Source organism: Desmodus rotundus, chromosome 2 (assembly GCF_022682495.2).
Source record: "Desmodus rotundus isolate HL8 chromosome 2, HLdesRot8A.1, whole genome shotgun sequence".
Classification (NCBI taxonomy): Eukaryota; Metazoa; Chordata; class Mammalia; order Chiroptera; family Phyllostomidae; genus Desmodus; species Desmodus rotundus.
Window position 1 is genome coordinate 107,317,247 of NC_071388.1, and position 21,657 is coordinate 107,338,903.

The window sequence follows — 21,657 nt, forward strand, 5'->3', positions numbered from 1 at the left end:
ATGTAGTTGTTGAGATCTCCCAACACCATTTGTTGAAGAGGCTGTTTTTGCTCCATTTTATGCTTCTGCCCCCTTTGCCAAATATTAATTGACCGTAGAGACTTGGGTTTACTTCTGGGCTCTCTGTTCTGTTCCATTGGTCTATGTGTCTGTTCTTACTCCAATACCAGGCTGTTTTGATTACAGTGGCCTTGTAATACAGTTTGATATCAGGCATTGTGATCCCTCCCACTGTGTTCTTCTTTCTCAAAATTGCTGCAGCTATTTGGGGTTGTTTATGCTTCCACATAAATTTCTGAAATGTTTGTTTTATACCTGTGAAATATGTCATTGGTACTTTAATTCACTGTGGTTTTCATCTGCATTTCCTTGATTGCTGATGAGGTTGGACATATTTGTATGCTTTACTGACCATTGGGATTTCCTTTTTGGTCAAATGCCTCTTCAAGTCTTTGTCCATCTTGAGATTTATATTTTTAATTCTCTTGTTGATTTGTAGGATTCTTTAGGTGTTTCAGATTTTAATCCTTTGTGAATTACTTATCTTATAAAATATCTTGCCTTTTTCACTTATCCTGGTGTCATGAGATGAACATGATAATTTCAGAGTTCCTAATTTAAGTAGTCAAATCTATGTTTCACTTTATTATTGCTTTGTGTGTTATAAGAAATTTTCTCCTGCCTTATAGTCATGAATCTTTTGTATTCACCATTTTATTAGGTATTTAATCCACCTGGAGTTGATATTTGCTTATGATGTGAGATAAGGGACCCATTTCTCACACATACATACACACACATTCATACACCATTACCCAGGCAGCCCAGCACAGTTTGGTGAGAAGTGTGTCCTTTTTTCCTTATCAGCCACCCAACCCTCCTACCCCCATCACTCCATGTATCCATACCTGTCCTGGTCAGGCAAGAGCCCAAAACTGAAGGCTCTGGGCTGGGAGACCCTGCAGGAGTTTGGTGATCAGTGATAGCCCCTGAGGGCAAGGAGGACAACTTTCTCTTACTGGACAGGTTGCTGCTCTGGTCAAACAGGTCTGTGGGCCTGTGGCATGTCAACATGTCTGGCTGGTGCTGACTTGGGCTTCGGAGGATTAAGCAGGGGCTCAGGGTTCATGACCTGAACTGACCACTGCACAGGCCAGGAGGGAAGGAAGAGGGAGCTCATCTATGTGGGCCACAGAATAGGTCCCTGGAGGCCAGTAAGGTGGCTTTGTTCATGGTAGGAGGCCCCCACCCAGGGTACTGGACCAAGGCAAGGGAGGGCCAGGATGGTCCCTGCTCATGTGTTCCCTGACCAGCTCTGTCTAGAAAATAAAATGTCTCCTCCAAGTTCTTCTTTCCATCTTGATCTGTTTGGGGCAGCCAAGAGCCAGGAGATGGCCCTCTGGGGAAGGCCACAATCTGTAGCAAGGACATGCCACGTCTCTGGATCCCATGCAAGCCCATGGGAGCTCACACATATCCACTGGCACTCTGCCCACCAGTTTCGTGAGGGGCTTTTCATATCAGCGTCTAGGGACTGCCACTGGGTGGGAGAGCGTCCCTGCCACCCTCCAATCTGCCTTCCAGACCCTGGTGCCTTTACCCAGGAAGTGGGCAGTACCTTGGTGTGGCAGGACAGCCTTCCTGTTGCTGGAGTGATCAGGCCAGGGAAGAGAGGGGAGGGAATGGGTGTGTACTGAGCACTTTCCATGTGCCAGGCGCCTCCCCTTGGGTAATCTTTACTCCTGCCTTGCAAGGAAGGGAAGATTCACCCATTTATTAGATGAGGAAACTGAGGCTCAGGGCAGGGCTGTGGTCCATCTGGCTCTGGCCCTGGCTCAGGAGGGCAGATGGACCCCTGGGATCTCAGTGGCCTGTTTACATGACCTCAGAAGTTGCAGGCTATGATACACCCCCTACCCAATTCCTTCCAGAGCAGGGGCTGTCTTAAAACTCTAGTCCCTGAGGGGCCAGGAGCAAGAGCCAGTGCTTCCGAGCCCAGCTCAACTTTGGCTACTGCTTACGACTTAGGCTCTGTCTCCTCATTTGTGTAGTGGTGGGTAACAATAATAGTATCTACTTATTCAGATCACTCTGAGGCTGAATGCAGCCTGCCCAAAAGGACTTCAAGCACAGCCAGCTCCCAGCAAGCACCCAGGAAATCTTAGCTTTTGTTTTCATAGGGAAGATCAGTACCTGAGTTCCCTTCCTCCTCCTGAAATTCCAAGCTCCTGTCTGTTTCCTTTCTTCCTGGGCTTTTTATTTATATGTTTATATGAGTTCAATATTTGCGTGGAAATACAGGTACATGGTAAAAATTTTCAACATTATAAGAACATACAGTGAAAACTGCATTTTTCCCCACCCAAACCCAGTCCTTCTGGGCCTTTAAATCCACCCACTGGGATTGAGCCTGACCTGCTGCCTCCTTCCAGAAGGCACACATATTTGTGGATGCTGGCACCAGATTTTCCTCATCAGCAGAACTTGAGGGAGGCTGCAGCCTGGCACGCGGCAAATAGAAAAACTGTGGAGCAGCAGAGAACAGTCACTCTGTGCCCAGTGAAGGCCCAAGTTGGAGACCAGCTTCCCCTCCTCCCCACTCCAGCAGCTCTGGTTCTGGATTGAGGGTGGAGCTTGGGGACCTGGCTCAGGCCCAGTCTGGCTACCAGCTGGCCATTGGGTGATCTTGAGCCAGCCCTGACCTGTTCCTGGCTCCTGACTCTGCAGAAGCCCAGGGCATGTGGTGGCCTCAGTAAGAGGACCGATGGTCTGGCTCTTTGAGGACTCAGGCAAACCACACACCCATCTCACCTGGGCTAAAACCCATTACATAGGATGGAATTTTCACTGCCTTCCTGAAGCTTTGATGTTTTTCTGTGAGGCAACTGAACTCAGTTCTAAGTTCTGTTGACATTTTCTTTGTAGGCCTTGTGACTCCTGGACCTACTGGTGTCTTATTTCTGTCACAAAATCTCCTAGAGGGCTGAGGGCAGGATTTCATCTCTCCCAGGGTCTGAGAAAAGAAAGTGGCAGGTGGCTACATGTGGCCACATGTCCTGCATGCATGGCTGCAAGGCCTCATTTAGAAGGACTCCCTGCCCCCTTGAAGGAAGAGCAGAACCCACTGCTGATGTCAGGAGGATGGCTGGGGCCAAGGGTCACAGTCACCCAGTGGGCCAGAGCTCCAGATGCTTCCGGTGTACAGTTCAGGTTGCAAACTTAACACAAGCAGTGGGCAAAGAATTATGCACTCTTACCGGGCCGTGGGCCTGAAAGGCTGTATTCACCAGAACAGGGCACCTTTTACCAATTCACAAGCAAGGGTCCTACATGCTAGTGGTAGAAGCAGCCTTGAGTCCTCAGTGGAAAAGGAGAGGTGCCTGGGCATGGGGGTCTCCTTCCCACTTATGCTGGTTCCCTGTGCTCAGTTTTCCAGAATCTCCTTCTAGGACCATGCTGGTAATCCCATGGGAAACAGAACTTAAACACCCTTTTCCACCTGTGTGAGTAGCTTAAGTAGACCCTGACAAGTGAATCCTTAAAAGGAATCAGGCTATAAGCCTGACCTTAGGGGCTATAGAATGGCTTGGCTCAAATCATACCTACATCCACATCTCAGCTCTACCTCTGCCTGTCCGTTTACTCCTGGTCAGGATACCTCTGCACTTCATCATCTGTTAATATCCCCCAAAGCTCAAGTATGAAGGACCCTTACCTCAGTGCCTGGCTCCTTGGAAAGTGAACACTGTATTTATGAAGGCATGTTGATTTTAGGACAAGGACCCCCACGAACTACACACATTCATTGCACCCACAAATATTTCTTGAACACCTAGTATGTGCCAGGCACTGTCCTGGGACTGGAAATGAATGGTGAGTACAACAGACATAACCCTTACCCTCACAGAGCTGTCCAGTAAAGGAGAGGGAAATGCTCACCAGACAGTATCAACCATGTGCTGGCAGGAATTACTCAGTGGTGCCTTCGAAGGTCAGGCAAGGGTTCCCTGAAGGAGCTGAGGCATGAAGGTAAAGTCAGGGTTAAGTAGATGAAAAGAGAGAGGAGAGTGTACCAGGCAGAGGAAATAGCACATGCAAAGGCTCAGGGGCAGGACCCAACTTCCTGGGTATGAGGAGGCTAGAGCAGATCGGGAAGGGCAGAGGTAGGCAGAGGCCAAATCCACAGGTACTTGTGGGCATGGCAAGGAGTTTGGTGCTTATTTCTTAAGCAGTGAAGAGCCAGGGTTTGAAGCAGGGCAGTGACATATTTGTTGTTAGATTGTAATGTCCATGAAAATGGTTTAAATCCTGGCTCTGCTTTCTGACCCACCTGCCCTCCCTCTAATCAACAAGGAGGGGTACGGAGTAGGGTGCCTTAGATTGTACAGGCAGGAAAAAGGAAGTTTGAATGAGGAAGTTTAGGGTGGGTTACAGAGGCTGGCTCAGCCACTGCCTTCTTGGCATCTGCCCCCAGGCTGACCCACCACCCAGTCTGCTGGCTGGCTTGGGCCTGCAATGGCCAGACTGCAGTTCTTCAGCAGGGCCACAGGTGGCACCAGCATCCCAGTGGTGGCAGGTGGGCTGTGGCAGGTGGGCTGGACCAGCGGGGTGAGAGGTGGCATTGGGGACTGTTCTGGTCCCCAATATCCCCCTGACCAAGCTTCCCCCTGTTTTTGACCTGTACCATGAGCTGGCCCCCAGACTGCTGGTTCGGTGGCTCCAGCCTTCAATTGCCACCACCCTATCTTTCATCCCCTCCAAGGACCACTCCATCAGCTGTGCCCTGTCTTTTCAAGCCTATCTAAATTTGCCACTAAGTCTAACCTGGTGACATCTGGGTGAAACCACTCTTTGCAGGGGAGTGGTTGGGTCCAGATCTTCCCTCTTGCAGCCTCAGGTGAGTGAAATGCAGATAATGAAGTCCTGGCCTCACGGGGTGGGCAGGGAGTCAGTGAGTTGTGTGTAAAGCACACAGTGAATGCCCAACAAATGTTAGCCTAGCCAGGGCCAGGCACTCAGGAGGCCTTCCGGGCCTGGCAGTTGCTTCCCCTGCTCCACTGGGGCGCCTGCACCTAGCACCAGAGCTAAAGCACAGAGACGAAAGTGTGTGTTGAATGAAGAAGCACCTTCCCAACCAGAGGCTGAGTCCCCAGGTGAAATTCCTCATGGCTTGTGCCATATGTTGATATCAGATCCTAGCTCTCTGCATTCTGTGAGCAATCTTGCATCTTGGGCAAGTGGTTTGGTCCTTCTGAACCCCATTCGTTCTGTAAGATGTGGATGGTGCCATATCTGCATTTGGGAGGGTTGCAAACACCCTGTGTGAACCATGTGGAGCCCCTGGCACTGAATTGGTGCTATGGAAAAATGGCAGTTACTGCTGTTGCTAGTGTAGCTAACCATCCTTCCCTGGAACTAAGGGAGACCAAGGAGCAGAAGCTAGAACCTTGATTGCAAGCAGCATACAGCAAGAGGGAATTTACTAGAAGGTAGCATTGTCCCCAGACCATCCAGGAAAAATGGAAGCCTAGAACAGGGCCCCGCCTTAGGACAGGAGGCAGGATCCACTCGGAATGCCTCCAGGAAGGAGTGTGCACTTGTTTCCTACTTGGGTGCCCTCAAGCAGGGTCGAGCCCCATGAGAGGCCCATCAAGTATGACAGCCATGAGGATGAGCCCCACTTTGGGAGGAAAATAACTGTAGTCCAAGCCCAGCACTCTCACTCCTGGCTTTTAATCCCCATTTACTGTGGCACATTAAATGTGGATTACCATTAACCAGGGTAATAATTAACTGCAGACATAGCTGACATGTTGAACAAATTGTTGTGTGCTTGTAAACACAAGTTGTGTTTCTAACACTCCCGGGGTTTCCAAACCTTGATGCCTTTGCTATTAACACCTAAATGACAGTCATTTGTGCAAATTATGAAAGAGACCAAAATTGTCTGTGGTTTGGTTGCATAAATGATTTTGTTGCTCATTGTGGATTTACACTTGTTTTGTGGGGTTGTGTTATCTTACCAAGACTCACTGATATAGAGGTGCTTAGACTCTTCATGGATAGATCCACAGATGGGAATCCCAGTTCTGCCACGACCAGCTGAATGGCCTTCAGGTATGCCATTTATCCTCTCTGGGTCATGATTTCCTTATGGACTAAACCATGGGACTTGATAACTGACTCCATGTCACGGCTGCCGACACCTGTCTCTTGTGCAGGAAGTGCTCCCTGGGGACCTGTCTTTTGCTCTTCCCAAAGCAGGAGGTGTACAGTCTTATTTCCAAGAGGAGGGGGACAGGGTCATGACAGCCACCCTTCACCCTTCCCTACCTCTCGGTCCCCTGGTGCTGTACCAGGGCAGTCTTCCTCAGCCTTAGATGACAGTGAAGACATTACATGCTTGAGGGTGTTTTCTTTCCTTGCTGCAAAAAGTGTGTTCTCAGATCCCTGTTACCCACCAAGCAGGGTTTCTGGAAGTATGAGACCCAGGCCCCAGGTGAACTGATTCCAGGTGAGCCATCAGTTCAGTATTCAGTGATGTGGAATGCATCACATGGAAGCCGGGAGAAAGCTATTCCCCTCCCAGTGCTCTATCAGCCCTTCTGACTACATCCACACCAAGGTGGTAGTTGATACTAACATGTCTTTAATGACTCTTTATCACTCAAGAAAAGGCTTAACTATATTTCATTATTTTATAGGAAGTAATATCATCACATGGTTCAATAGCTAAAGGCATAAAAGGGCACGCAGTGAACAGGGAGCCACCCTCCCAGCCCTGGCCCAGTTCCCTGAGAGGCAACTGCTATCCAGAGATATTTTATACATGTGTCATCATATGTGTGTGTGTACTCTTTCCCTCATCTTTTTTTAAATCCAAATACAGGATTCTTCACCTTATTTTTCTCACTTAACAATACATCTTATATCATTTCCTAGAAGCATCCTTCTGTTTTATGCTGCTTTGTATAACAGGGATTCTTCACACTTGTCATCTCTGTTTTAAACCAACAGGCCTTCAAGCACAGGCTTTCTGCTGATAACAGAATCCAAGCAGTATTTTCTAACAGTGTTTTGGTTTTGGTGATTTATTTTTATGGGAAAATTTAACTTACGCTCAGTGAACCTGGTTTTTCACTGATGTAGCAGATATAAAGTCTCCCTGGTAGAAAGAATGGCATTAAGTAATTGATATACAGTACTATGTGGTCCTTGGGAAAACTAACCTCAGGATAAGTCCAGGCCACTTCTTCCAGCTGCTACCCCCTACATACAGACCGACAAGATGAAGCTTCTACTTCATTCTCTGGCCTCACACTTCACACTCCACATATTTCCAGAGCTATGATTATATTTTTCTAAGCTCCTCCTAAAACCTTTGCCCATGTTATTCTCATGCCATTCCCATGCCATTCTCTGTGCCTGCAATACCTTTCTCCTGCTGGGCCCCCCAGAGAATTCTCATTCATGCCACAAATACTAAAACAGGTGTCACCTCTTCCAGAAGCCTTCCCTGGTTGCCAACCCATCACCTCTCAGTCGTTCCTGCCTCTATGCTAGGTTGCTCCCATGATTGCTTTTATCATCCATTTTGGTGCCCTGGCATAGCACAGAGATTTTCAAACTGTAGCAGGCATCAGAATCACCTGGAGGGTGAGAATTTGCATTTCTAATGATTCCCAGCTGGGACTGTGGCTGCTGGTGTTCCTGGGACCATGCTTTAAGAACTGCTGGTGAAGTGGAAAAAACACAGACTGAGTGTCACTGTTCCTGGGTTGTAATTCTGGCTTCATCATTAATGTGTTGTATGTCTTTAGGCAAATACATACCCTCTCTGGGCTTCAGGGCCCCCATGATAAACTGGAATGAAAACCACCTTGCAGAGCCGCTGTCAGGATTATGTGAGCTTGTGCACCACAGGGCTGGCACCATCAGTTCTGAGTTGTCTTCAATCCCCTTACCCACTCAGCTTCCTGAGCCTAGGACCCACATTTGATTTCTCTCTGCATTCTCTGAGATACCTAGTCAAGGCCTGACTCAGTGGTTGGTAATAAATGTGGGGGGAGTTGTTGAACACATTTAGGAACACATATGTTCTCCATTATAGATTTATTTAAATAATAAATCAGATGTCACGTGTACCCCGCCTCCATTAGTTCCAAATCAGGGAAATTGGGTCAATCTGGTTGAAGACTTCCTCCCATTGGGACAAAAGAAACTGTTGTTTAAATCAACCACATAAAAAAGATTGCACAGAAGATGTTTAACCCACTTAATAGAAGCTCTTAGTGGCATCCATTTGCAAAACAGGAATCCCCAGCACTTGTTATAAATGAAAGCAACTCTTTATTAAAGTAGAGGCCGCTGGAGCCGTGGCTTGGCACCCCCTTGTAGGTGTTCTGTGGTATAAAGGGGGTTTAGTCCATAAGGCACTCTTAAGGCACTACTTAAGAGTAAGCAAGCTACTTCCCTAACAGCCCTTTAGAATGTGGAGCTGGCCCTGCCAGATGACTGAATCAGTGACAGCCAGATGGGATGTTCTGTACCAGAGCAAGCAGCTTTTTCTCTATATTTTTTCTAGGTTTCCTCAATTTCCCCACCCTCTTTCATGTAGATGGGTTCCAGTTTAAGCAAAGCTACTAGAAAAGAAACCCAAATATATTAAGGATGGTCATTGACTTTGCCAAAAGGATGCCCAGTTTTAAAAACAAAATCTTCATCTGACAGTTTTCTTTAAGTACTGGGCATACTAGAGATAAGAATCAGTGTTTTTGAAAAACAATTTTACCTGGACTTTTCAGAATCTGTGGTGTATAAAAAGGGGTATTGGCTCAGATTGAATAAGACAAGGGTAAGAATGGGGACCAGGAAGGGGCTCTTTTGTTTCCTTCCATGCACACAAGTCTTGCACCACCCCTGTGGTTGTCTCTGAGCCAGAATGAATCTAGTTCAACATGATTCATTCATTTATCTGACATTTATTGAGCACCTACTGTAGACCAGCATCATCTGGATGCTGGGATGGACTGGTGAAGAAAGTCCCCTCCTTCACAGAGCTTCATTTTGGTAGAAGAGACAGACAGTAAATAAATTAACAAGTAGTTAAGCAAGATAAAAATGTAGGCTGTGAGATGGGCTTTAAATGGAATAAAAAGAGACCAAGAGAATGGGGGGTACCTTACCTGGGGGGTCTGGGGAGGTCCCTTGGAGGAAGTGACAGTGAATAGGTGACCTGTACGGTGAAATGTATGCACTGTCTCCAAGCTCTTAAGTGTGGGGTCTGTTTCCTTCCCAGACTATAGATGTGGGGGGTGGGGTAGGACTGGAACCATAGAACTTAATTCATCCCTGGTCCCAAGCTCCCAAAGGGGTTTATAGGTAGGGACTCTTTCAGTGTGGGCTCAGCCCTGGGACTGGTTTATTGAGGGAGGAATGGAGAAGCCGGCACAGGCAGCTGGGAAAAAGAAGGGGCAAAGGCAAGGACTGCCTCCCTGATTTGACCCAACCTGGGCCTCTAAGGCAGCCTCAAGCAGAGCTGGCAGAAGACTCATGTCCTTTCCCAGTGGCCCCTCTGTCCCTTTATTTCTCTGGGCCTCCCTTTCCCTGTCTGTCAAATAAGGGGTTGGAGGGGTGACCACAGAGCTTCCTCCTAGACCCAGCATTCTAGCTGTGATATAGGGATGTTTGTTTCAATGTTATGAAGAGTGACATATTATAATGACCTATAGACACTAAGAGGGAAGCCGCAATGGGCTTATATGGCAAACATAATTGAATTTTATGGCTGCCAGTAAGACACAGCCTACTCAAAAGACAAGAAAACTGGATTGGCTAGAGACAGCTTAAGTACAGTCTGGAATTGGGGTCTTTCTGGATTGGCTCTGGCAGGTTTCTGAGTCTCCTAGAAAATGTTAGAAGATGCCAGAAGACTTCCAGCCCCTTGGATTACCATATCTTTTATTGATTTCTTTATTTCACTGGTCTTTTTTTCCTTATGGTAACAAACACTTATTTAAAAATTTTAAAACTATGCAAAGGCATAGAGTGAAGTCTTCCTTTCTCCTTCCCACCTCTGTCCCAACAAGACCTCCAACTTAGAGGGCAGAGTCCTGTCTGCAGGAATCTCTGGACTCCCTAGATTCCCTTCCCAGATGCTACCACTGCTACCTCTTTCTTGGGTCTCCTTTAACAAATAGTCTATGCTTATCTTATATAAGCATACTAGTGGTCTATATATTTTACTGTGAATAAGTTTCACATTTTTCTGGACTTGTAATGTCGGTTTGTGTCTCAGATCTTTTCCTATAAGTGTGTATGGTGCTGCTGCCATCATTTACACATAAGACCCCACTGGTGGGTACACCACAGATTACTTAACCAGTCCCACTGAGGCATGGTGTGTTTTCTCCTCTGTGTTCTGCTGTTACAAACAACTAACATCCCTGGACCTAAGTGTTTGTGCACATGGATAGCTAGTTTGTTCCTAACAGTGAATTATCCTATCTTGTGGCCATCTTGTCTGAAGGTTACCTGGCATGTCCCTGTTGTTTTAATCACCATTTTCCCCCATGATGTTTGGATTCTGCTCTTCCAGATTTTGTCCACAGGGGCTGAGCCAAGGCATCAGGGCTCTAGATGAAAGGGCAAGGCATTCTCTGGGGTAGCTGGAGCCAACACAAAACTTCTTCAGGGTAGCTTCATTTATTTCAGGGTTGACAAAATTTTTTTGTGGAGAGCTAATTATAAATATTTTAGGCTTTGCAAGCCATGCATTTCTGTTGCAACTGTTCAACTCTATTGTAGCAGAAAAGTATCCATAGACAATATGTAAGTGAGTGGGTATGAGTCTGTTCCAATAAAACTTTATTTAAAAAAAAAAACAGACAGTGGACTAAATTTGGCTTTCAAGACTTAGTTTGACAACCTTTGATTTATTAAGCTGCTGGGCACCTCTCTGTCCCTGGCCTCATAGTAGGCATAGGGGATGCTATAGGGAAGGATGTAGGCCCAACTCACCTGGCAATGACAATACAGCTCACTGGTGTGAGGAAAGAGCAGCTGCAAAGAAATGTGAGAGTTTATTGTACAAGAGGAGTTTCTAATTTGGACTAACAGTCAGTCAGGGGTTGTTTTCTGGAAGAAGTAGCATCAAAAGCTGAAACCCATAGTCCTAGCTGTAAGCCAGGCACAGGGGGGAGTTTGGGGGTCTGAAAGAAGTTTAGCATTTCTGGAGGTGTGGCATGCATGGAGGGGGCATGATGAAGGGCAACGGCTAGAGGGATGAACCAGAACCAGGCCACACAGGCCTTGGGGCCAGCCATGTGGAGGGAATGGCCTTCATCCTGACAGCTCTGAGAGAGGGACTGCAAAGGTTGACCTTTGGGGGAGTGCCACATGTCTGCCCAAGGAGATCAAGGAGGCTATGGGAAATGGGAGGCTTTCAGAAGCCAGGGAGAGGAGATGAAATTGGATTGTGGCATGTGAAATGGGCCAAGAAAAGCAGCTCAGTACTGAAACCCAGGATGATAAAGTAGAAGTAAACATTTTCATGATTTTCTTGCATCCTACAGCCCCATTCATACCTCAAGGCCCAGTCCAAATGTCCCTTTATCTTTGAAGACTCTAGAGGAGCAGAGTTGTAGGTACCTTCTTCTATCATGACATTATACTGGTGAACACTTGTCTCCCTATTGAGGTCTCAGAAGACAGGCAGAGAATAAGCACTACTAAATGCTTGATAAATTCAATGGCAAGGTGAATTAGCCAGGGTAGAGGTGGCTGATGAGCCACACTTTACAGTTGAAGAAACTGATACTCAGAAAGCGAAGCAACTTGCCCAAGTGGCACATATATGAATTCTTCCCAGTCTTTTCATTTCAGCAGAAAAAAAATGGCTTCCTCTGCCTTTTTATGCTGGAACTTTTCTTGTTCACCAGGTAATTTGCTAAATTATTAATCTTTGAAGCAATAGGCACACTTAGCAGGAAGATAAAACAAGACAAGAGAATTAAGAGACATTCGATTTCCAGGCACTTCTGTGGTGTTCCAAGTGCTAACAAGGAAATTCAACCCTCTTCCAAATCCCAGCTGGAACAATGTCTGGTGAGTGGTGAGGCCCTGGGCCTGAAGAAGTGCTTGGAATTCTTAAAGAATCAGGTCTTGAGGCTGTTGGAGCCTCTCTGGAGTGCTGTAGGCAGCTGGATTGGGGTCTTGGCTCTGAGTTTATTTAAACTCTTGGCTCTGAGTTTATTGCAGGCTATTTTTAGAGGGCAGTTCAAGCTGGGGTGGAGTTCACCCCAACAGGACTATATCAACCCTATTTCCTCCCAGCTCCTTTCACCCCTCTGTGTGTGTGGGTGCTTTTGTCCATCTTCTTGATTCTAGTGGGTGTGAGGTGATATCTCATTGTGGTTTTGATCTTTATTTCCCTAATGCCTAGTGATGCTGAACATCTTTTCATGTGTCAGTGGCCATTCATATATTTTCTCGGGAGAAATGTCTACCCTGTGCCCATTTTTAAATTGGGTTATTTGTCTTTTTATTAAGATTTTATGTATTCATTTTTACAGAAGGGAAGGGAGGTAGTAAGAGAGGGAGAGAAACATGCGAGACATGCATCGATCAGTTGCTTCTCACGTGCCCCCAACTAGGGACCTGGCCTGCAACCTAGGCATGTGCCCTGACCAGGAATCGAACTGGTGACCTTGGGGTTCACAGGCTGACACTCAGCCCACTGAGCCACACCAGCCAGGGTGATTTGCCTTTTTATTATGGAGTTGTAAGTTTGTTATATAGTACTGATACTAGACCCTTAATCAGACATATGATTTGCAAGTGTTTTCTTCCATTCTGTGTATGTATGTATGTATTTATAATGTAGAAAAGAAAACAGAAGCAAAGAAGAGGAATGTGGAGATAGGCAATGAGGGGCACTGGCACTGCCCAGTCTCTTGTCTGGGTACCCTGGTGTACTTAATTGGCTCTAGGGACTTTCCCTTTTCGTGCTGCAAGCTGGGTTAGCTCAGCCCTCGTCTTTCACTGTCCCCTACACCAGCCCAGTTTGCCCATCTGGGAATAACACTCGTCAACAGGCCCTTTGCAGCAAGCACCTCCTCCAAATGAAAGATTTAGAAGGACACAAGATGGTCGACACTACTTTTGTGGGCCTATACTTCCTGTCTCCCACAGAACTGCCAGCTGCGTGTCCCTCCAAGAGATAGAATTGCAGGTGGGGTAGCCCAGGACAGGTGGGGTGGCCCAAGACAGGTCAGGTTTTGATTGTCTCTGTGTCTGCTTGGTATCTGCCAACCACATTTGGGCATTCCAGAAGTGTGGGTGTGGGGCACTGTGTGTGCCTTCATGAAGCCCCAGGACAAATGGACGGATAATAAACAAGTAAATGTGCAAATTGAGAACAGCAAGCCATAATTGCTTATATATAGTAGGATGAGCCGGGCTGAGCAGCCTGGGAGAGGAGAAGGTGTGGGGAAGCCCCTTAGTTAACCCAATTAAGCTGCGCCTCAGGAAGTTTCCTCTTCTGGAAAATGAGACCTATAATAACTCCACAACATTACAATGCTGTCTTGAGGACCAAATATCAGTAGAGTTCTAAAATGCTAATTAGTATTACTTTAAGCCTGCCATGGGGATCTGAAAGTTGTCTCTGAGTGAGGAAAGTTCAGGGGCTTGGGTGGACTTAGGGAGAAAGAAGTTGCTTCTATTAGATCCCCACCAAAAAGTCCCCAAAAGGGCGTCCCCAGCCTCAGGACCCAGTCCTTTCTCTAGGGCAAGAACATCAGAGCTCCAAGATATACACCATCCGGGGACAGCCAAAGCCTGGTTTTATGAACTGCAGCCAAAGTTAAGTTTGGCAGAGACTGGCACATCAGCAGAGCATGACTACAGATATCTGGTTTGAGCTATTGTATTTGTTGTGCTTGCACGTTGGGGAAGTAGAGACAGAAATTGGGGATATCTGTGTTGGAGAAGTGCACAGTCCTCCCAGAAAAGGGCCAGCCTGAGAATCCCGCCGCTGCTCTAGCCACCTTTCCAGCTCCGTGGATCTGCTAGTCCCGCCTCTTTATGAAGCCCTGCCCCTTTCTGCTCAGCCCCAGCGCTCCGTCCGGGCATTCCGTCCCTGCGGCCCTTCTTCCTAGCCACGCCCCCTAGCTCCTCCCCCTCCCGGGCCACATTCCTCCCGCTGGGCCTCGGTTTGCGCCCGGCGGGCGGGGCGGCGACGGCTGAGGAGGAGGGAGGGTTGGTGGGATTAGCTGGCCTGGGGGTAGGACTTGGGGCGCGGAGCTGTGGGAATTGGCAGGCACTGGTGGTCGCCAGGGTGATCGTGTGGCGGGTGATCAAGTCTTTTGGTGGTCTGGTGTAGGCCCTGGGATCCGGCCGCCCCTGGCGGGTGTAGGCGGCTCTCAGCCCAGCCTGGGCCGCTGGCGCCCGGCCCGGTGAGCTCCCACCGCAGCCACCATGTGGTGCCTACACTGCAACTCGGAGCGGACCCAGTCCCTGTTGGAGCTAGAGCTTGACTGCGGGTAAGGGCACACCGGGCAGGGCCGAGGCCGGGGAGCGGGCGGGGCGGGGCGGGGGCGGGGGGAGGTGTGCAGGCGCGGGAGCTTGGGCGAGAGGGCCATGGTGGGGAGGAGCTGAACTCAGTCGGCTGGTAGTCAGGGCCCTGGGTGGGGTGGGGTGCCCGCAGTGCCTCAACCACTGTTCACTTGAGTGCTGTGTGTTGAGGGTTTGTGGGAGCTGGGCGCTGTGTTCTGTTCTGCGATGGTTTATTAGAGTGCCTGGGATGTGAGTGTGTGTACCGCAGAGAGGCTTCGGGAATGGGTGTTTCGAGAGTTGTGAGACTGTCAGGACCCGTGCCTGTGTGTGAGAGAGGGAGGACTGTGACAGGGTGCAGTGTGTCTGTATTGGTGTGTGTGAACCAAGCCCAGGCCCTGAGTGTGTGTGTGTGTGAGTAAACGATACTGTTTGGATGGGAAGCGTGTGTGTGCGTGTGTGTGTGTGTTCATGCTCATGAATGACTGGATACATATGTGAGAGAAACTGATAGGAGTTGTTATGTGGTGGGAGGCGGGACAAGTGATTGGGAGTTTGTGAGAGGGAGCGTGTTTAGTGGGCCACTGTGCTTGTGACTGGTTGCAGGTGGGCCAGAGGCTAATAGGAAGTCTTCCTGCAGGCCTGTTTATGCAAGACTAGTCCTGTGTTTGGGGTTATGTGTGCGCTCTGTCATGGAGTGTGTGCAAGGCTGAGGGACCCGTTAAAGTGCTGTGCTAGGTGTGCTCCAGGCAGGGCCCCCTGGGAGTGCACTGGGGCACCTGGAGCTGAGGGAGGTTGAATTCTGTGTGGTTCCTGTTGTGGCTGTGTGGGGACTGCTGGTGGGATTGGGGGTGTTTGTTTATGTACACCTGCTGTAGTCAGGAATGGAGTATGGGGGCGGGGGTGGCAGGGATGAACTCCTGTCCTAGAGACCAACCCTTTTCTGCTTCAGGGCCTGTGGCTGGCTGGCTGAGCATCAAAGGGCCCACCCATATTTATGTCCAGAGAGGGAGAAAGAGAGAGTGTGTATGTGCTGGGAATATTGATATCCTTGCTCCGCTAGCCAGCACAGCTGCTCCCTGAGCTGTCTGCAGGCCCCTCCTAGGAGCAGGGCTGTGGAGTGGAGGGGATTTGTTGACAAGTGATTTGACTGTGTCAGGCCCCCTGGGGGGAGGCCCACCAGCAACCAGTTGATCTTTGAGTTCAAAAACTCTACAGCATGTGCGCAGTTGCACTGAGAACATGCATATGTCCCCTCTGCCCCCTCCTCACCCCAGGGCCCTGAGGCTATGGGCCTGAAGCTTCATGTGCGGTGGTGAGGGTGCAGTTCCCAAGGACCCGTTGCTCCTTGCATCTGGGGTGGAGGCTGAGCAAGCCACAGCTGCAGCACCAGCTGTCTGGAATCAGTGGATCAGTCTGAGAATGAGGGTCCTGATATTCATATCCCACATGTGCCACTGCCTTAAGCAGCTGTCCCACCTAGTTTACATTCTTGTTCTTGTGGTGCTGGCATTCCTATATTGCAGGAGAGAAAACTGAGTTTGAGTGTTCAGCCTTGTCAGCACCAAGGCTCTGTGGTTTATTGAGAGCCTGCTTATACAGCCTCTGCTCTAGGCTGTATTTGCTCACCCTTCAGCCTCAGAGCAGGTGGGTCACATTTGCTCCCCAGTGCCTGGGATGTGGTTCTGAAGGAAGCCTGGGAGAGGGCTGGAGAGAATCAGCTCAGCTTCTGGCCTGCAGAGGGAAGCTCAGCCAGGAGGTCCTTGCCATGGCCACCTTGCCCCTACCCAGAGTCTTTCCATCTGTCCATCTCCTCTCTAAACTCTGAAAGGATGCAGCATGCTGCAGAGACCTTGGGAGAACCCCATTCTATAACAGTCCAAGACACCCTCTCTTGGTACACCCTGCAAGTGCAGGCTTTTATAACAGCCCTTGTGTACAGTGCCTAATGCTCTGCTGTTTGAGCCTTGTGGCAGCCCCGGTCTTTCCCTACCTCCCTTTCTAAATGCGCACATTGTAACTTGAGCAGAATATTACAAAGGGAACCTGAAGTAAAACTCAGACATTCTGATGCTGGGCCTCTGGAGGGCCCCTGCCAGCCCTGCTGGGATTTTCAGGCTTTTGCTCAAAGAAGTTTGACTATGAACTAGTTCTGTTAATATTTACATAGCTTCAGTTCAAAAACATGGACAGAACTGACATCTGCACAAACAATGAGGTGACTAGGCAGATAGATGTTTCTGGAAGGGATTGGACAGGGCTCCCTGGACTATGGGAGCTGTGTGTGTGTGTGTGTGTGTGTGTGTGCGTGCGCAGGTGTTATCTGGCTAGACTTTGTGGACCATGGGATCATGGTTTGCCAGGAGAATCTGTGAGTTTAGGGCAGTGGTAAGAGGCAAATGGACTTTGTTTCAAATCCCAGCTCAGCTTTGTGAGTTTGTGCAGTTACCACACCCCTCTGGGCCTCAGTCCCCTCATCCATGGAAGGCAGTGATAATGCTGCTTCACAGAGGTGTCTGAGAAAGTGGGTGTCTAAAAGCCCTTGCCCAGCTGGCCAGCCCCAGGCCTTCAGTCAGATGCTGTGATCATTCAAGTCAGCATTCTTCTCTTCCCACTGCCACTAACCCTTTGGATTTTCTTTCTTCCTCTTTTGTAAATTTCCTTTGAATTATGATGAGGGGTGGAATATCTGTCCACCAAGTACAGTGGCAAGACGACAGCACAGCTCTGATGGGCTTAGGCCTAGGAAGCCAAGCCTAGGAAGAGTTCTGCAGAGGTGGCCCGGGTGCCCTTTGGAAGTGTGTGTTCGTGTGGTGGAGAAGGATGCTCAGAGGCTGAGTGTGATTTATTATTTGTCCTCAAAAGCAAATCATAATGAGTTTAAAGGCCATTAAGCTCCTGAAGAATTAATCGGCCTTACAGAATCTGGCTGCTGCTCCTACTGCATGAGCTGCTGCCGAGAGAAAATTGATGGTGACTATGGTGTAAAACATGGCATGGTTCCACCTGGGCCTGCCACTCTTCTGGCTGCCATGGCTGAACTCCTAGTTGGGTGAGTGTGCCCCTCCAAGCCTTAGGCCCATGGCAGGCATAGCCATTGTGAGTGAGTGAATGAGCCCGTGGAGGCAGGCATGCCCTCCTGAGCTTGGAGGAGTGCTTTGTTCTCTGGGAAGATATATGTGACCCTAGGTCACCCAATATTGCAGTTTTCCTATGTTTCTTTATTTACTCACCAAACAGTTTGTGCTACATTGTGCTAGGCTCTGGGCTAGATGTAGAGGAACCAAGGTGAATAATGTGAAACTGTGCATCACAGAACACAGGCCTTGGGGTCGCACAAAACCCTGATTCCACCTCTTCCCAGCAGACTTCAGGTATGTTGCTTGCCTTATCTGGGCCATGATTTTTGTCATCCATTAAATGGGGCTAAAATTACCTCTTGAGGGGATGTGCAGCTTTACCTACTGACTGGCACATATTAGATGTGCTCTTCCCTCAAATGGCAGCTGTTGTCACTATCATTATTACTCCCACCTTTTCCTGTTTGTGAAATTTCTGCTGAATTAAAGTGGTTCTTCACACTTTCTCATTTTGCCAATTTCTGGGGTTGAAGACTGGTTTGTGGAGCCTACATGACTTTTTGTGAAATCTTTTCTTGAGAGGCTGAGGCCTGGTCCTAGTTGCTCCGACTTTAATATCTTTGTGCTATGTGGCTGTGGCTTAGTCATATGTGGCTGTGGCTTCTATGCTCCTTGATGGAAAGGATCATTCTTTCCTTTTTATTTTCTTAGTTTATGGCTTCCTAACCTGGTGACTGTTTAATTTGAACTTAAGGCCCAGATGTGGAACCATAGCAAGAGTTCCCTCCTCGTGTATATACGTGGGACTACGCCAGTATTGTTTTTTCCTCTTTGTGCAAAGGTCGGAGTAATAATGATAATAGCAAATGTTGCCATTTAATGAACTCTGTGTGAAGTAAATACCTAATTCTAAAAGCAATGTATGAGTAAGGGCTTCTGCTGTTCTCAGTTTTTCAGATGGAGGAAGGTTACGTGACTTGCCTAGAGTCACCAACCACTAAGTACTGAAGCTGGGATTCAGTCTGCCTGGTTTCAGGGCCTGTGCTCTTCATTGCCAGTCTCTGCTTCCTCTGGAGTTAAATAATCTTCAGCAAAATATGTCACCATTGCACATGGAGCCTTTTGCATCTTTTCCAAGCCACAGAACAGGTGTTAGGTATCCCCCGGTGTCAAGATTCCCAAGATATTTCCCCAATTTGGTATCCCTTGAGCCCTCTGGGCTCTCCTGGTATCTTACAAGACCCCACAGACCCCAAGACCTGCTTTCCCAAACACTCCAGTGGGATTCTGAGACAGCGCCCTTTGACCCTGAGCACTTGCAGCATTTTGAGGGCAGCATGCTTGCCTCAGGCCAACCTTGGTGTTGGAGCAGGGTCTTGGGGACAAAAGCTGACACACTGTGAGACCAGTGCAAATGGCTTTTTCGTGGTGAGGAAACCCAAGGCCAGGGCCTTTACATCACTGGGGGACATACCTGTATGTGGGATGCTGAACTTGATCCCATGGGAAGAGAGAGGGACCGTTAATAAACTGGAGAATTTGGAAAAATTGGAAAAAGAGGAGAACCAAGATGGCGGCGTAGGTAGACACACTGCTCCTCCTCGCACAACCAGAACTGACAGAAAATCAAATGGCAAGGAAGTCCAACACCAAGTAGATAAAAAAGAAACAGACATCCAGACCGGTAGGAGGGGCAGAGACGGGCACTGGGGTGGAGAGAACTCGCGTGGCCATGGCGGGACCGAGACTGGTGGAGTGTGTGACTAACAGGGCAGGCAGTCTGACCACTAGCAGACCTTGCGGCCTAACATTCACGCACAGATAAACCGAGAGGGCAGGACTCAGAGTGGCAGAGAACGGGGCAAGCACAGCGGCCCCACATTCGCACACAGATAAACCAGGACGAACAGCGGGGAGTGAAGCAGACCGAGTAACCCAGGGCTCCAGCGCGGGGAAATAAAGCCTCAAACCTCTGATTGAAAGCGCCTGGGGAAATAAAGCCTCAAACCTCTGATTGAAAGCGCCCGTAGGTGTTGGGGCGGCAGCAGGAGAGACTCCCAGCCTTATAGGAGAGGTCATTGGAGAGACCCACAGGGGCCTAGAGTGTGCACAAGCCCACCCACTCGGGAACCAGCACCAGAGGGGCCCAATTTGATTGTGGGTAGCGGAGAGAATGACTGAAATCCGGTGGAGAGTGGAGCAGGCGCCATTGCTCCCTCTCGGCCCCTCCCCCACGTACAGCTTCACAGCACAGCAACCAGCGTTACCCAGCCCTGGTGAACACCTAAGGCTCTGCCCCTTTAAGTAACAGACGCACCAAGACAAAAAAAAGCCCAAATGACAGAACACTTCAAAGCTCCAGAAAAAATACAACTAAGCGACGAAGAGAGAGCCAACCTATTGGATGCACAGTTCAAAACACTGGTTATCAAGATGCTCACAGAATTGGTTGAATCTGTTCGAAAACCAGATGAAAAAATGAAGCCTATGCTAAGAGAAACAAAGGAAAATGTACAGGGAACCAATAGTGATGGGAAGGAAACTGGGACTCAAATCAATGGTGTGGACCAGAAGGAAGAAAGAAACATCCAACCAGAAAAGAATGAAGAAACAAGAATTCGGGAAAATGAGGAGAGGCTTAGAAACCTCCAGGACATCTTGAAACGTTCCAACATCCGAATTATAGGGGTGCCAGAAGGAGAAGAGGAAGAACAAAAAATTGAAAGCTTATTTGAACAAATAATGAAGGAGAACTTCCCCAGTCTGGCAAAGGAAATAGACTTCCAGCAAGTCCAGGAAGCTCAGAGAGTCCCAAAGAAGCTGGACCCAAGGAGGAACACACCAAGTCACATCATCATTACATTCCCCAAGATGAAACAGAAGGACAGAATCTTAGAAGCAGCAAGAGAAAAGGACACAGTTACCTACAAAGGAATTCCCATAAGACTATCAGCTGATTTCTCCAAAGAGACCTTACAGGCAAGAAGGGACTGGCAAGAAGTATTCCAAGTCATGAAAGGCAAGGACCTACATCCAAGATTACTGTATCCAGCAAAGCTATCATTTAGAATGAAAAGGGCAGATAAAGTGCTTCTCAGATAAGGTCAAGTTAAAGGAGTTCATCATCACCAAGCCATTATTATATGAAATGTTAAAGGGACTTATCTAAGAAAAAGAAGATAAAAAACATGAACAGTAAAAATGACAGCAAATTCACAGTTATTAACAACTGAACCTAAAACCAAAACAAAAGAAAACTAAGCAAACAACTAGAACAGAAACAGAACCACAGAAATGGAGATCACATGGAGGGTTGTCAATAGGGGAGTTGGAGGGGGAGAGAGGGGGGAAGGTACAGAGAATAAGTAGCATAGATGATAGGTGGAAAATAGACAGGGGGAGGGTAAGAATAGTGTAGGAAATATAGAAGCCAAAGAACTTATAAGTATGACCCATGGACATGAACTATAGGCGGGAAATGTGGGAGTGAGGGGGTGGGCAGGGTGGAGTGGAGTGAAGGGGTGGAAATGGGACAACCGTAATAGCATAATCAATAAATATATCAAAAAAAGAGAATTTGGAAAAATCACCAGCTCATTAGTGGGTGGCCTCCTCATTTGGGTTCCTCGAAATCACTTATCTCCAGGACTGGGTTGGAGTCTGTCTGCCAATGTTAATGCTTTCTCCCTAAATAATGTTTGCTTTTCTATTTCTGGCTGGAAGGTTAGGTGGTATAAGCATTAAATGCATTAGTATGTATAAAACATTTAAAATGCTGCTTTACTCTATTATAGTAAGCATTCAATAAATGTTCATTACAGCCATTGTAATTGTTCTTATTTATCCCAATTATTACTAAGCTTAGAAGGGTCTCTTCCTCCAGAGACAGCAGACCTCCCAGAGAGGGCAGAGCTGGCTACAATGAACTGTTGACATTTGGCTTCCCCAGAAGTTCTGGCATCAATCATCTCCTCACATCTCCTTTCTGGGCCTCAGTTTCCACATCTATGAAGGTAGATGAACC

At 48.1% G+C, this 21,657-nt stretch overlaps 1 protein-coding gene across 13 annotated transcripts in view; it reads left to right on the plus strand.

Moving 5' to 3' along the window:
* IQSEC1 (IQ motif and Sec7 domain ArfGEF 1) overlaps positions 1 to 21,657 on the plus strand; it is a 526,249-nt gene that overhangs the window by 416,792 nt on the left and 87,800 nt on the right. For 2 of the 13 annotated variants that reach the window (XM_045185805.3, XM_024578003.3), the window contains exon 1: positions 14,191 to 14,543. The exons of 9 other annotated variants lie outside the window; for them this stretch is intronic. In XM_045185805.3, coding sequence (XP_045041740.1) covers positions 14,479 to 14,543 — 65 coding nt within the window. In that variant the 5' untranslated portion in view covers positions 14,191 to 14,478. Of the gene's footprint in view, positions 1 to 14,190; positions 14,544 to 17,813; positions 17,928 to 21,516; positions 21,647 to 21,657 lie in introns of those variants that run through there. 2 more of the 13 variants (XM_045185800.2, XM_045185801.2) reach the window with 2 other exon arrangements.